General features: G+C 41.4%; 1 protein-coding gene across 3 annotated transcripts in view; it reads left to right on the plus strand.

Moving 5' to 3' along the window:
- Positions 1 to 357: 357 nt before the first annotated feature.
- Positions 358 to 16,479, plus strand: part of pus10 (pseudouridine synthase 10) — a 65,003-nt gene continuing 48,881 nt past the window's right edge. Inside the window, exons 1-4 of one of the 3 annotated variants that reach the window (XM_048601304.1) lie at positions 358 to 554; positions 4,541 to 4,677; positions 9,491 to 9,739; positions 13,322 to 13,408. In XM_048601304.1, the coding sequence (XP_048457261.1) occupies positions 4,552 to 4,677; positions 9,491 to 9,739; positions 13,322 to 13,408 (462 nt within the window). In that variant the 5' untranslated portion in view covers positions 358 to 554; positions 4,541 to 4,551. The remainder of the gene's footprint in view (positions 555 to 4,540; positions 4,678 to 9,490; positions 9,740 to 13,321; positions 13,409 to 16,479) is intronic. The other 2 variants (XM_048601303.1, XM_048601305.1) reach the window with 2 other exon arrangements.

A 16,479-nucleotide genomic window follows, 5' to 3' on the forward strand; every position in this document is an offset into this window, starting at 1 on the left:
CCATAGTTGATGGAGCTGGAACGTCATCCAAGTGAATAGCCAATGATACCGCAAATATGTACCATTGAGAGGTTGACATGATTTAAAGGGTTTGCAATGCATGTGCAGAGACAGATGAGAATGACAAACTGCTAATGTATGACAAGAATCATGTGCAGAGCAGGTAACCTGGGTAACTGACTATATAAATGATATGTGCAATATTTTTTTTCTTTTTGTTTGGAAAGCGGTATGTTTGGGATAGAAATACTGTACTTATGTGCTTCCTGGCTAGATATAATCATGTGATCTCTGTCATAAGGCACTCACTTCAGGTATCTTATTTACAAGGTTGCCTTTATAGAACTTGGAATAGAGCAGAACATTTGTCTCGAGTTTGTAACAATACTAAAGCATCGTTTGACTGAGGGTAGCATCAAAAGAGCCCTGAAAAAATCACATTCAGTGGGAATTGGGGAACACTTCAATTGGATGGACGAAGCACAAAGGAAGATGGTTGTGGTTGCTGAAGCCTAATTGTCCCAATCCCAGTTCATTGCTGTAGGAGTCTTCCGGTAAATATTTTCTAATAAACCTGTTCGGAAATGTTATTACTCTGGAGCAGGTGGGACTTGAGCCCACGCCTCCCGGCAAAGAGGCAGGGACACTACCACTGCACCACAAGAGCCCCCAGTCTTCAGGGTAGTGTTCTACGACCAACCATCTTCAGCTGCTCCACTAATGACTTGACTTCTTAATAAGATCAGAGTGGAGATGATTGCACAATATTTAGTCCCATTTGTAACTTATTGGATGCGGACTGAAAGGTGGCAAGTAATACCTGTAAGAACATAAGAACTAGGAGCAGGAGTAGGCCATCTGGCCCCTTGAGCCTGCCCCGCCATTCAATAAGATCATGGCTGATCTTTTTGAAACTCAGCTCCACTTACCCACCCGCTCACCATATCCCTTAATTCCTTTACTGTTCAAAAATTTATCTAGCCTTGCCTTAAAAACATTCAGTGAGGTAGCTTCAACCGCTTTACTAGGCAGGGAATTCCACAGATTCACAACCCTTTGGGTGAAGAAGTTCCTCCTGACCTCAGTCCTACATCTGCTTCCCTTTATTTTGAGGTTATGCCCCCTAGTCCTAGTTTCACCTGCTAGTGGAAACAACCTCCCTGCCTCCACCTTACCTACTTCCTTCATAATCTTTATATGTTTCTATAAGATCTCCCCTCATTCTTCTGAATTCCAGTGAGTATAATCCCAGCCTACTCCGTCTTTCCTCATAATCCAACCCTCTCATCTCTGGAATCAACCGAGTGAATCTTCTCTGCACCCCCTCCAGTGCTTGTATATTTCTTCTCAAGTAAGGAGACCAAAACTGCACACAGTACTCCAGGTGTGGCCTCACCAGGACCCTATACAGCTGCAGCAAAGCCTCCCTATTTTTAAACTCCATCCCTCTAGCAATGACAGACAAAATTCCATTTGCCTTTTTAATTACCTGCTGCATCTGCAATCCTACTTTTAGCGATTCATGCACAAGGACACCCAAGTCCCTCTGCACAGCAGCGTGCTGCAATTTTTTACCATTTAAAACATAGTTCATTTTGCTGTTATTCCTACCAAAATGGATGACCTCTCGCTTATCAACATTGTACTCCATCTGCCAGACCTTTGCCCACTCACTTAGACTATCTATATCCCTCTGCAGACTTTCAGTATCTTCTGCACACTTTGCTCTACCACTCACCTTAGTGTCATCTGCAAATTTTGACACGCCACACTTAGTCCCCAACTCCAAATCATCTATGTGAATTGTAAACAATTGCGGTCCCAACACTGATCCCTGAGGCACACCACTAGCCACTGACCGCCAACCAGAATAACATCCATTTACCCATACTCTTTGTTTTCTACTAGTCAACCAATCCTCTATCCATGCCAATACATTACCTCTAATACCATGCAACTTTATCTTATGTAGCAGCCTTTGGTGTGGCACCTTGTCAAATGCCTTCTGGAAATCCAGATACACTACATTCACAGGTTCCACATTGTCCACCATGCAAGTAATGTCCTCCAAAGAATTCCACCACATTAGTTAAACATGACCTACCCTTCATGCACCCATGCTGGGTGTTCCCAATGGGACAATTTATATCCAGATGTCTTGCTATTTCTTCCTTAATGATAATTTCGGTAGTGGGGAAAACACTTGAATCTATTTGCTATTTTCCCCATCACCTCTTTAGTACCGTGGGATGCATTTCATCAGGGCCAGGAGACTTGTCTGCCTTTAGCCCCGTTAGCTTGTCCAGCACTGCCTCCTTGGTGATAATGATAGTTTCTAGGTCCTCACCTGCTATAACCTTCTTACCATCAGTTTTCGGCATGTTATTTGTGTCTTCCACTGTGAAGACCGACACAAAATAACTCTTTAATGCCTTGGCTATTTCCTCATTCCCAGTTATTAAATTGGCCTTCTCATCCTCTAAAGGACCAATGTTTAACTTCGCCACTCTTTTACGATTTATGTATTTATAGAAACCTTTGCTGCCTGTTTTTATATTCTGAGCTAGTTTACTCTCATAATCTATCCTACTTTCCTTTATAACTTCTTTTGTGGCTTTCTGTTGGCCTTTAAAGATTTCCCAGTCTACTAGTTTCCCACTACTCTTTTTTTGCTTTTTTGTATGGATTTTTTTTCAATCTGATACTTTCCTTTATTTCCTTAGGTATCCATGGCTGACTATCTCTTTTCCTACAGCTCTTCCTTATCACTGGAATATACTTCTGCTGAGTACTGTGAAAAATCATTTTGAAAGTCCTCCACTGTTCCTCAATTGACCCACCATAAAGTTTTTGCTCCCATTTTACCTTACCTAACTCCTCCCTCATCCCATCATAGTCTCCTTTGTTTAAGCCCAGGACATTGGTACTGGATTTAACCTTCTCACGCTCCATCTGTATTTTAAATTTGACCATACTGTGATCACTCCTTCCAAGAGGATCCCTAACTGTGAGATCATTAATTATTCCTGTCCCATTACATAGGACGAGATCGACGATAGCTTGCTCCCTCGTAGGTTCCATTACATATTGTTCAAGGAAATTATCGTGGATGCATTCTATGAACCCCTCCTCAAGGCTGCCATGACTGACCTGGTTTGACCAATCGATATGTAGATTAAAATCCCCCATGATAATTGCTGTACCATTTTTGCATGCATTAGCTATTTCTATGTTTATTGCCTGCCCTACCACGATGTCATTATTTGGTGGCCTATTAGACCACACCTATCAGTGACTTCTTCTCCCTGCAATTCCTAATTTCCACCCAAATGGATTCAACCTTTTGTTCAGTAGAACCTATATCATCTCTCACTACTGCCCTGATGTCATCCTTAAAAATCAGAGCGACACCACCTCCCTTATCTTCCTGTCTGTCCTTCCAAACAGTTTGATACCCCTGGATATTTAACTCCCAGTCATGACCATCCTGCAACCATGTCTCTGTAATGGCCACTAAATCATACCCATTCGCCACGATTTGCGCCATCAACTCATCCACCTTGTTTCGAATGCTCCGAGCATTCAGATAAAGTGCCCTTATGCCAGTTTTTGCATCTTCTTTTTGAGTCCTATCACTTCCATTACTAACAGCTCTTGAGTTCTCCTTCCCTTTAACCTTTTTCCTAATTTTCAATGGAGTTGAAGCTTCCTCGTCACCTGCTAACCTGCTGCTTTGCCTTCTATTTATTGTCATACTCCCTGTACGCTCACTCCCACCGCTCCCCTGCTTCCCCCTCCCACTTACTAGTTTAAAGTCCTATTGACCACCCTATTTACCCTTTTCACCAGAACACTGGACCCAGCCCTGTTCAGATGGAGTCCATCCCAGCGGTATAGATCCCTCATGTCCCAGAACTGATGCCAGTGCCTCGTGAAAAGGAAACCCTCTTTCCCACACCACTCTTCTAGCCACGTGTTTACTTACCTGATCCTCGTCTCCCTGTGCCAATTTACACGTGGCTTGGGCAGCAATCCAGAGATTATGACCCTTGAAGACCTGTTTTTTTAATTTTGTTCCTAGCTTTTCATAATCCCGAAACAGGTCTTTTTTCCTAGTCCTTATGTGTGGCATAAGTACCACAAGTACCAGACAATGCCCAACTCCAACAAGTGAGAATTTAACCGTCTCACTTTGACAGTTAAATGTAATTCCCCCAATAACAACATCTTGGAGTTTACCATTGATGAGAAATTGAAGTGATCAGCCATATCGTCCTGACAAGTGTCAGCAACATCTTGTTACTCTCTCATGTGAATTCACTGCAAAAATTGAATAGCTTGTCATAATTTGGTGAAATGGATGGCTTTGGAAAGGAAACGACCGAGTAGCCTGTTTGTCCAGACATTGAACCACACAAATGTAACTGAAAATGCAGGTGAAAGTAGAACACAATCTTTGAAACTATTTACTTCATGCTGAAGACAATTGTAAAATCCGTAAACGTTAATAAAAATTGTTGCTCTCTTTTTTGTTGAATAGGATCAGAAGTCATGTTTCCATTAACGGAGAAGGACAGGAGAGTTGTCCAGATGCTGCTCAGTGCACGATGCTGTCCTCGATGTATACTAAGATTTTGTTCTGTTGGGATTCAGACTACGTACAGGCTTTCACGCAAGGTTTTTGAAATGTCTTATTTTCATTTAAAAATCAACAACATGAGTGGCAAAGCATGACTTTTCTAAAAAAAATATGATGTTTGAAAACCTGGAAAATGCTGATTATATGTTCCACAAGGATCGGTGCTGGGTCCACTGCTTTTTGTCGTCTATATAAGTGATTTAGATGTGAATGTAGGAGGTATGGTTAGTAAGTTTGCAGATTGTACGAAAATAAGCAGTGTAGTAGACAGCGAAGAAAATTATCTCTGAGTAGAACAGGACCCTGATCAGATGAGCCAATGAGCTGAGGAGTAGCCGATGGAGTTTAATTTAGATAAATGTGACGTGTTGCATTTTGTAAGGAAAATTAGGGCAGGACTTGCACAGATAGTGTTAGGGCCCTGGGACGTGTTGCCAAACATTGGGGTGCAGGTGCATAGTTCCTTGAAAGTGGAGTTGTAGGTAGACAGAGTAGTGAAGAAGGCATTTGGCATGCATGCCTTCATTGTATATTAAGTACAGGAGTTGCGATGTCATGTTGCAGCTACACAAGACATTGTTGAGGCCACTGTTAGCATACTGCATACAATTCTGGTCGCTCTTCTACAGGAAGGATGTTGTTAATCTTTTCTGTACCCTCTAAAGTTTTACAAAGATGTTGACAAGACTGGAGGGTTTGAGTTAGAAGGAGAGGCTGAATAGGCTGGGGCTTTTTTTCCCCTAGAATGTCAGAGACTAAGGGGTGACCTTGTAGAGGTTTATAAAATAATAAGGGGCATGGATGTGGTAAATAGCCACAATCTTTTTCCTAGGGTAGGGGAGTCCCAAACTAGAGGATATAGGTTTAAGGTGAGAGAGGAATGATTTTAAAAAGGACCTGACTCTTTCATGCAGAAAGTGGTACGTGTATGGAATGAACTGCCAGATGAAGTGGTAGAGGCTGGTACAATTATAACATTTAAAAGGCATCTGGATGGGTATATGAATAGGAAGGGTTTAGAGAGATAGGGGCCAAATGCTGGCAAATGGGACAAGGTCAAATTGGGGTATCTGGTTGGTGTGGATGAGTTGGACTGAAGGGTATGTTTCCATGCTGCATGACTCTATGACTCTATATAAACTTTATCAAATAAAAAATTTTTATCCTCCTAGTACAATTTCCCCACAGCTCTAACCCCTCCTACCTCTAACTTCTAACCATAGCTGGTGGCACTCTCAGCCATCTGGCCTTCAACAGTCACAAGTTCCTCCCTAAAACCCTTTTATCTTGGAGCATTTTTTCTCAACTTCTAAATCATCTTAATAACCTACTTCTTCAGCATCAATTTTCACCTCCAGCTCCTCCTCTCAGAATCCATACAGTGTGAAAGCAGGCTATTAGATCCATCTGACCCTCCGAAGAGCATCCTACCCAGGCTCACCCTAACCCTGTAACACGGTGTTTCCCATGGTAACCCACCTGGCCTGCACATTCCTGGACACTGGGCAATTTAACTTGGCCAAACCTGCACATCGTTGGACTTTGGGAGCAAACCCAAGCACCCGGTGGAAACCCATACAGATGGAGGGAGAATACCTGTGCAAACTCGACACAGTCGCCCGAACGCAGAATCAAACCGGGGTCCCTGGCGCTGTGAGGCAGCAGTGCTAATCACTCCGCCACCGTCCTGCCCAGGGAGATACCCAACTACGATACAGTGGCACATTTTGTTATGTCAAAGGTGCTACACAAGTTCAAGAAACTAACAAATACACTGTTAATGGAATTTCCTCAATTCCTGTATGCAGAACTGGCTGGAGATTTGCCACCCACGCTGAAGAGCATTTGGTGTGTGAAGTCATGGCTCTTCATTGAATTGCATTGAATCATTCATTCCAAAGTATATTGCTGCAAAACCTAAATCAATCACCTTGAAAATGCAATGTACTTTAAAGTCAGCTTGTAAATCTTTCCTGCTTAAAATAAAGATGCAACATGTTATCTGTTTGAATAGTGACTCATCTACTCGCTCTAGCTTCTGAAGCTTAGCTAATTGTTTAAGCCCTCCATAAAAATGCAATTTGTTCTGGCAGAAACCCCCTCCCACCCTCAAATCTCTGCATTAGGAGGAGGCTGAAAAACATGTGAATTACTGAACAGACAAAAAAACGACCCCAGCAAACCGAGGCATGTAAATAACAAGCAGGACAGAACACTGACGCTTTATTGGAGGTGCACTGACAGGGTGATAAACCATTTGCAACCAAACCCACTGGCTCAGTGAGCATGTCTACAACCTCATCCACAACTCGAGCTACAAATCTTCTCAAAAACTTTAGACACAAAGCAAGTTCCATCAAATTAACAATTTTTTAAGCTTCCTGATAGTCACATGATCCAGCGATAATGGACTTATGCATTCATGAACAATATACCCAGACATGACACTAGGGAGGTTCAGTGATTGGGAGCCCTACAATCCATAGGTCTTGTTCTCCCAAGCATGTAACCGTGACCGCAAGTGCTGTCTCATAACTTGTGCACAGTATCACACTGTATAGGCAAGTCAAAGTGTTTGGTTTTAAGGAGCAGCTCAGCAAAGGGTCATAAATTGGGGACATCGAAGGTGAACATTCTAGATTCTGCGTCCTCGACATATGAAGGCATACCACAAAAATGATGGTGATGAAGAATTCAAATGGAAAGTCAGCTAGAAATTGGAGTCCAGCGATCTCAAATAGTTGTAAAGTTGGAGGGATGTTGGAGAGATGTTGGAGATGAGGAGAAGTGAGGCCTTGAAAGGATTTGGACATGAAGATAGCAGACTTAAAATTGAGGTGTTGCTGGACTATGAAGTAGCATAAAAGTGATCAGAAGGGTGAAAGGTGAGGAAATCTTTGTGCAACTTAGAACACAGGAACAGAGTTTTAGATGAGCTCCAGTTAATGGAAGGTGGGGCATCAGTTAGAAAGTACTGGGAAAATTGAGTGTGGAAGTCATAAAGACCCGGATAAAGGTTCAACAGCAGATGAGCTGAGCAGAAATGAAGGCAGGTATATGGCCATGATTGAAAAGGTGAGGTCAGAAGTTTAGCTGGTGGTCAAATAGTACACGAAGATTGTGAACAGCGCAGCTGACGAGATATGTTAAGGTCAAAGGATTATACACTTAGAAACTTAAATACATTGTTACAAAGTTAACTTTAATACGCTCGTTGCATTTAGTCAATTGCTTTAAAAAGACTACTTTAAAAAAACTGTCCTCTAATCAACCTATTCAGAGATGTTATCACACACCTCTGTCACAGTGGTAGTGTCCTGAACTCTGGACCAGGAGGCCAATGATAATGGACTTGTGCATTTGTGAACAATACACCTAGATGTGACACGAGAGGTTCAGTGATGGGGAGCTTTTCAAGTCATAGGTCATGTTCTTCTCAAGCGTTCTACCATGACCACAAATGCTATCTCATAACTTTTGTGTATTAGGTTCAAGTCCCACCTGCTCTAGAGGTGTGTAATAACATCTCTGAACAGGTTGATTAGAAAAATAGGTTAAAAAATATGTTAAACACCTCTGGGAAGGTGGGAATTGAACCCAGGCCTCCTGGCTCAAAGGTAGCGATACTGCACCACAAGAACCCCTTACTATGTAGTTAGGGCCTGTCTATAACCACACAACTCCTTTCTTTACTACAGCTATCCCCTTGTATTGGTGCATTTATGATTCCTTGATAAGGGCTAACAAACTGTGGAGTGTACCATCATTGTCTTAATCAACCTTGGAAGTCTGGATCTGAAACAAAACAGATCCCTCAGTCTTGCATCTTTCACTCTGAAAGATGAGGTTGTAGTCTTCACTCTGCAGTCCCATGGTGCATTTCTTTGTTAAATTAAGCTAAACAAAGTCACATAGTGTTAGAGTGCTAAGCTATGCATAGGTAACACTTAATTGGAATAATGTTTCATTTATCAATCAATGTTACTTTTAGTTTAGTTACCATCACTTAATAAACCATAAAATGTTAGTTTACCCACTAATCACCCAGTCAAGAGCCCACAAGAATCCCAACTGGGTTTGGTTGACGTTCTCCCCATGTGGCTGGGCTCCCAGCAGGTCAATGTCAACAATGGCAGGTTGAGGCATTAATTCATAGAATCCCTACAGTGTGGAAACAGGCCCTTTGGCCCAACAAGTCCACACCAACACACAGAGCATCCCACCCAGACCTATCCTCCTAATCTACACATCCCTGAACACTATTGGCAATTTTAGCATGGCCAATCCACCTAGCCTGCACACCTTTAGATTGTGGGAGGAAACCGGAGCACTCGGAGGAAATCCATGCAGACACAGAGAGAATGTGCAAACTCCACACAGACAGTCGCCCGACGGTGGAATCGAACCCAGGTCCCTGGCGCTGTGAGGCAGTAGTGCTAACCCTGAGCCACCATGCCGTAATTGCTGACTTCAGGATCTCGATTGGCAACAGGTCCCCTCTGGCTGACTTAAATAAAGTGGTGGAATCCTCACCTCTTCCTCATTATATACCTCATCCCAAAAGTTGCCACAGGCATTAGATTTGATTTTGCCTGTGTTTGTCCTTTCACCCGGCCACTCACCCAACCCTTCCACCCTCTCAATGTTGTGCCATCAGCTCAGAGTCTCATGCAGCATTGTGGAATTTAATTCAAATATAAAACAGATGCAACATTTTGCAATGATACTAATTGATCGAGTGGTCAGATGTTGTATAAAGTAAATCTGAAGAGGCACACTGTCCGCTTTTCCAAATAATTTAAATAAGGCGTCACAAACAGAACGTTGTATTTAAAAATGTCTGTGTTTCAGGAATTGTTCACAGAGCTTCACAAATTCTTGAACGGTGATGAAGATAAACCTAAGGAAGTAGAATATGGTCAACCACCTTGTAAGAAGATGCGGTTGCAGGATTCTGAAAAGAATGATTCCGATTCAGAACAGAATGGAGCAGTCAAATTGCTATCCAGTGAATGTATACTTCCTGGTGATGAAGTTCAAACTTGCTTTGTGTGTCTGGGAATTCTACAAGACCTATGTGAAATGGATTTTGTAAAAAAGGTACAATGTCTGCTTTATTCAGATCTCGCTTGTATAAATTAACCTTCAATCTGTTATAAGCCTCTTTTAGATGTCCGATGCTGATTAAACTGTTCAAGTTTTGCATGGTGAGGTAAATCATAATTAGCAAGGAATTTTAATATTTTAGAAAGGTAAGGTCATGCATTAATTTGGTTTCTTATTTGTTTCTAATTTTCTGTCATTAGTGACCTTAATAAGGAAGGCAAATGGAATTTTGGCATTGATTGCTGAAGGAATAGAGCATAAAAATTGGGAGTTGTTGCTGTAACTGTACAAGGTATTGGTGAGACCACAGTTGGGAGTATTGCAGACAGTTTTGGTCCCCTTACTTGAGGGATGTAGTTGCATTAGAGGCAATTCAAAGGAGGTTCACTAGATTGATTTCAGAGATGAGGGGTTTGAATCATGAAGAGAGATTTAGTAGTTCAGGCTCTTATTCCCTAGAGTTTACAAGAATGAGAGGAGATCTAATTGAGATTTACAAGATGTTAAAAGGGATTAACAAAGTAAATGGAGAGGGCGTTTCCTTGCGGGGCAATCTAGAATGAGAGGTACTAGTTTTAAGAAAAAACAGATTTAAGGCTGAAATGAGAAGAATTTACTTTTCTCAAAGGGTCATGAATCTGTAGAATTCACAACCCCAGAGCTTGGTGAACGCTGGGATACTGAGTAAATTTCAAGAGGAGATAGACAGATATGTTGACATGTACTTGCAGAAAATTCAAATGGTACATTCATTAATAAATTGTGGATGCACATCTTTCAAATGGTTGAAAAGGAAAACAGTGTTCTTCTTTACATAGCTGGCTGATATGGGTCAGTGCAGCACTTTACAGCATTTGGCGAACTGAGCTTGAATCAAGACCACAGTCAGCTTTCTGTACTGCCATAAGCATTGTAGATCTCTCGCTCTTGCTGTCTCCCCGGCTTGCTCCATAGTCTGGAGGAAAATTCCCAGCTCCACAAACCCCAAATTCCCAGGACTGTTGAATTTTGGTTCCGGGTACATGGTTGATAACTCAAGTTAGGCCTAGCAGTCCTTAAAAGAGCTCAGAGGTAGCCACAGCTCTCTGGTCTGGAGGCTAGTTGTCCAAAATGCAAAGCTCAATGATCTGTCATCTTTGTACAAAAAAAACACAGTGAATCAAAAAAGAAGCTTGGCCGTCACTCCACAGTAGTCCCATCTATGACAATCCATGCCTCTCCATGTCTTCCACCCATTCACCATAGTTCTTCATACCCTCCATGCCAACATATGCCTTTCTACCCATTGTATGTAGCCTTCATGATATCATCTTGCCATCAAAACTGCATTAGACAGAGTATGATATCAAGGAGCAAAAGGGAATCAATGAGAACCAGTGGGGGTGGGGAGTGCAAACTTTCCGCTGGTTGGAGTCATACCTGGCACCTGGAAAGAGTGTTATGGTTGTTGGAGGTCGGTCATCTCAGCACCAGAACATCTCTACAGGAGTTCCTCGGGCCTGATCATCTTCAGCTGCACCATCAAAGATCTCTCCTCAATTACAAGGTCAGGAGTGTACAGTTAACAGCAAACATCCCCAGTGTTCAGCACCATTCCTTAAATACTGAAGCAGACCATGTTCAAGTGTAACAAGACCTAACAGTGTCCAGGCCTGGGCTGACAAGTGGCAAATAATGTTCACCCCACACAAATGCCAGGCAATGACCACCTCCAATAAGAAACAATCTGACCACCGCTCCTTGCAATTCAATGACGTTACCACCACTGAATACCCCCACTATCAGCATCCACGGGATTACCGTTGATCAGATACTGAACTGGACTCTCCATATAAACACAATGGCTACAAGAGTGGGTCAGAGACTAGAAATATCGCAGTGAGTAACACACTTCCTGACTCTCCTGACTATAAGGCACAAGTCAAGATTGTGATGGAATACTCCCTATTTGCCTGGGTGAGTGTGGTTCCAACAACACTGAAGAAGCTTAACACCATCCAGGACAAATCAAACCACTTGACTGGCACCACATCCACAAGCAACAACTCCTCCACCACAGTTGCTCTTTAGTAGCAGTATTTACAATCTACAAGATGCACTGCAGAGATTCACCCAAGATTCTTAGACAACACCTTCCAAACCCACAACCACTTCCATCTAGAAGGACAAGGGCAGCAGATACATGGAAACACTACTACCCTGCAAGTTCCCCTCAAAGACATTCACCATCCTGACTTGGAAATATATTGCCATTCATTCAATGTCATTACGTCAAAATCCTTGAAATCCCTCCATAATGGCACTGTGGTCTATCTACAGCACATGTCCTGCAGCAGTTCAAGAAAGCAGCTTACCACCGACTTCTCAGGAGCTACTAGGGATAGGCAATAAATGCTGGCCAACCAATAACTCACTCAGCCCATGAGAGAATAAGAAAAGTAGTGGTGGGGCATGAGCAGCAGATCTGGTGTGGTGTCCCAAATGAGTGTCTAGGACGCATAAGAGGTCACGAAAGGTTAATAGTATTGGAGAAAGAAGTGGATACGGCCATTGGGAACAGATGCTGCACACATTGATGACAGTTGTAGACTATTGGACCCTGAAATAGAAATAGAAAATGCTGGAGAAACGTAGCTGATCTGGTTGCATCTGAGAGAAATTGAGTTAATGTTTTCTATCTAATGACCCTTCATTGGAACAGTTCTGAGGAAGACTCTTTGGACTTGAAACGTTAACTCTGTTTCTCTGGTGTCAGATCTGCTAAATTCTTGAGAACTCCATTTTCTCCAGCTCAACATTGAGAAATTAAAAGTATCGTTACTGCTGTGTTGCAGACTCTTTCCTGTGCCCCTGACAGCTTCCTTGAGCTCACCTAGGTTTTTGGCAACTGTGGCATCCTTTTGACGTTAACTTCAGTTTCAGACCCCAAATCCTTTCAATGTAAAAGGCCACATATTTGAACTTCTGCAACATTTCCTGCTATTGCTTCACTTTTATTTGATTTCCATTTAACGTGGTTCACAGATATTAACGAAAAGCTCCTGGATACCTAAGTATGCATAGATGCTGCTAGGGTGAATAGCCTTCCCTGCATCTCATCAACAGAAACCAGTTATCTGTAAATTTTTTCTTACTTTTTTAATCTAGGCTCACTGTATTCAATGGCTTAATTTTGGATAATTTATCTTGACATTGTTTTTGTCAACAAAGTTTCATGACTTTTATCGGTCCCAATGACCTCCATCTGCTTCACTGATCGCAACAAATTGTAAAATTACTTGTTTTTTTTAATGAGTCGTTACATATGTTGGTTGACTAGACCATATTGGGAAAATTACACGTACAAAAACATGTATAGTTGGTTAACAATGGAAATGATGATTTTGCAGTGAGTCAGTAATGAGGAAAAGAGAAGCAACAACAATAATTAGACTTTGTACACTGTCTTAAAAGGAGGCTGTCTATAAAATAAGAATGGTCAAACTTTAAAGGAGTTGATTGATGGAAAAAAGGCAGTTATTGTTTTAATTTCTCAAGTCTGAATTCTGCAGTGAATGGAAAACTTTTTGTTTTTAGGTGTGTGGTGAAGTGGACTCTGCTGGTTATCATTTTAACAGTCTCGTATTTTCAGTTTCACTGCCTCCCCAGCTCTTAGTCAGAGAGGTGAGTCGTCCGACGTACCTTGGTAAACGTACATTTTTGTTCCATAAAATGTATATCTGAACCTTTTTTACCTCTCCTTGTTAATTGTCTTGACTGAAAATTTGCTCGTCAATCTGTGTAACCTGATACAAAGGTGGCAGGATTGTCTAGGTAATGAACTCTTATCCATTGGAAGGTGATGTGTAAGTCTTCAAACTTTTTGGTCAGTTATCACTCGAGGAGCTTGATGACATCCAAAACAAAGTATCCCGTTTGATTGGCACACTATCCATCATTTTCCATGAGTAACACATAGTTTAAGTGGTTTCTATCCTTCAAAAAGATCCGCTGCAGCAACTGACCAATGCTCTTTGGACAGTAACTTCCAAAGCCCCCAGTCTGTACTGTCCAGAAGAACAAGCACAGCAAATGTGTGGAAACACCACATACATTTTCCCCCTTCAATCACCACACCATCCTGATTTGGAAATATATTGTCGCTCCTTTACTGTCATACATCAAAATCCTGCAGCTCCCTCTGTAACAGTGTTGTAGTTGTACCTGTACTATGTAAACCATTGCAGTTCAACAACATTACTGTCTTCACAAAGGATGAACAGTAAACGCTGAGCATACAGTCAACTCCCACATTCCCTGATTGAATAAAGTGCACTCAGTGCCACATGAACAACGGAACAACAATAGGGCGCTTGGCCCTTCAAGCCTGCTCTGCCATCCAATAAGATCATGGCTGATCTAACTTTAACCTCAACTCTACATTCCTGCATATTCTTGATAATCTTTCATCCCCTTAATAATCAGGGTTTTTCAAAGCCACTCAACCCTCTGTGAGAAAAAAATGTCTCTTCATCTCTGTTTTAAGTGGGTACTCCCTTATTTTTAAATTATCTCTAGTTTTAGATTCTCCCACAAGAGGAAAGTTCTTCGAGCATCCACCTGGTCAAAGTACCCTCAGGATCTTATTTGTTTCAATTAAGTCACCTTTAACTCTTCTAAACTCCCAGAGGTTATCAGGCCTAGCCTGTGTAGACTTCCTCATAAGGCAATCTGCTCATTCCAGGTATTTGTCTAGTAAATCTTCGATGAACTGCTTCCAATGTATTAACATCCTTCCATAAGAATGGTGACCAGTATTGTACACAATACTCCAGATGTGGTCTCACCAATGCCCTGTATAACTGAAGCATTACCTCTCTGCTGTTATATTCAATCCTCCTCACAATAAAACACAACATTTTATTTGTTTTTGTGATTACTTGCTACACCTACATACTAACATTCTGTGATTCATGAGCCAGGACACCCAGATCTCTCTCAACCTCAGAACTCTGCTACCTGCTTTTTTTTATTCTTTCTGCCAAAACTGACTATTTCACACGTCCCCACGTTGTACAGGTCGGGTGTCCCTCATCTGCACGTCCGAAAGCTAAAAAGATCTAAAAACTGAAGGTTTTTAAAGTGTCCTCCTGTATCATCACCAAGCAATTGGACCTGAATGGACCCAAAAGACCTAAAATCCAATGTCCAGGACTATTTCTAAAAGGAGGAAACTTGGAAATAAAACTATAGTACTACGGGGCTTAGGAAAGCTATCAGTGCCTATAAGAATACATACCAGCAACAGCCCATACCTTCAACAGCGGAATGTGATAAAAGTAATTTTAAATCAAGAATAACCTATAGAGTAAATAGGCTATGTCTGAAAACCAAAATTGTCCTATTTCCGAACTAAATTAGTCCCATGGTGTACAGATAAGAAATGCTAGACCTGTATTTCATTTGCTAGAACTTTGCCCACTTGCTCATCCTATCTAGATCCCTTTGCTCGTTAGTTAGCATACCTTTGGTCTTTTCATCCAAATAATTTTGTATAAATTGTAAAGAGCAGTGACCCCTGTGGCACACCACTTGTGACATCCTGTCAATCTGTAAAAAATCTAGATTTTCCATTTGTTTAGTGATTACTTCTCTGATTTCTTCTGGAAAAATTCAATGTATCAAAAGCCTCGATTTATTGCTGCTGCACCCTGCTATATATTTATTTTTGCTGCTCTGTTTTGTAAAATCTGATTTCACATTTAATTACATTGACTGACTGAATTTGTCTGTTCCACTGGTCTGTATCCTTTTTGACGGTTATTAGTTTATATTTTTCTAGATGTTCGCTGATTTTTATCTCGTGACATGAGATGTTTGAGAATAGAGCATAATTTCTTGGGTTCTTCCCTTCTTAAATTTGAACAACAGGTGGCATACTGAACTAGATTTATGAATAAGTTGCCATTTTTCTTATGACCTTCCACTTTCAACAGTTAAGTTTTCTTTCTACTTAAGTATTGACAAATCATTAAATGTAACAAATTAAAAACCTGATTTTGTGAACATCCTGACCTAGTTGGTATCTATTCAGGCAGGGTTTTGTAAATAGTCCTGTTGATAATTACTCTTTTCTATCTCTGCAAATCTTATTCCTGCCAGCCCCAAATGAGGTAAGGCAATGTTAAGATAAGGGAGTGTAACACTTCACTACATCTGTGTCCACATGTCAGCATTAAGCAACACTTGAGTCAGATGCTAAGTTAGGGGCTATACTCAGCAACGTGCTTTAACTTAGATATCAGATAGGCAACTCTTGTCATTAATGTGAATTTTCTTTTTCTTGGACCAGCCATGCTTGTGATCTGAATGAAATTACAGTTTAATGCCAATTAATTAAGGAGAGATTTTGTGTTTTGGATCCATATCCATTGAGAGGAAGCCACAAATACTGTGAACTGGGTGACTGTTAATTCTATATTTACATTCCTTTGTAAGGACAAAATACATCCTAATTTGATAAATCTGAAAATTGGGACTGGATGTTACATTGCATCACCCCAACCCCACCTTCAACACCCCCAAATGTTTTGCGGGGAGAGGGACAAGTGAAATGTCAGGTGGAAAGAGATAGCAGGAACTGCAGATGCTGGAGAATCTGAGATAACAAGGTGTAGAGCTGGATGAACACAGCAGGCCAAGCAGCATCAGAGGAGCAGGAAGGCTGACGTTTCGGGCCTAGACCTTGCTTCAGA

The sequence above is a fragment of the Rhincodon typus genome, chromosome 9 (genome assembly GCF_021869965.1).
Source record: "Rhincodon typus isolate 14 chromosome 9, sRhiTyp1.1, whole genome shotgun sequence".
NCBI classification, from domain to species: Eukaryota; Metazoa; Chordata; class Chondrichthyes; order Orectolobiformes; family Rhincodontidae; genus Rhincodon; species Rhincodon typus.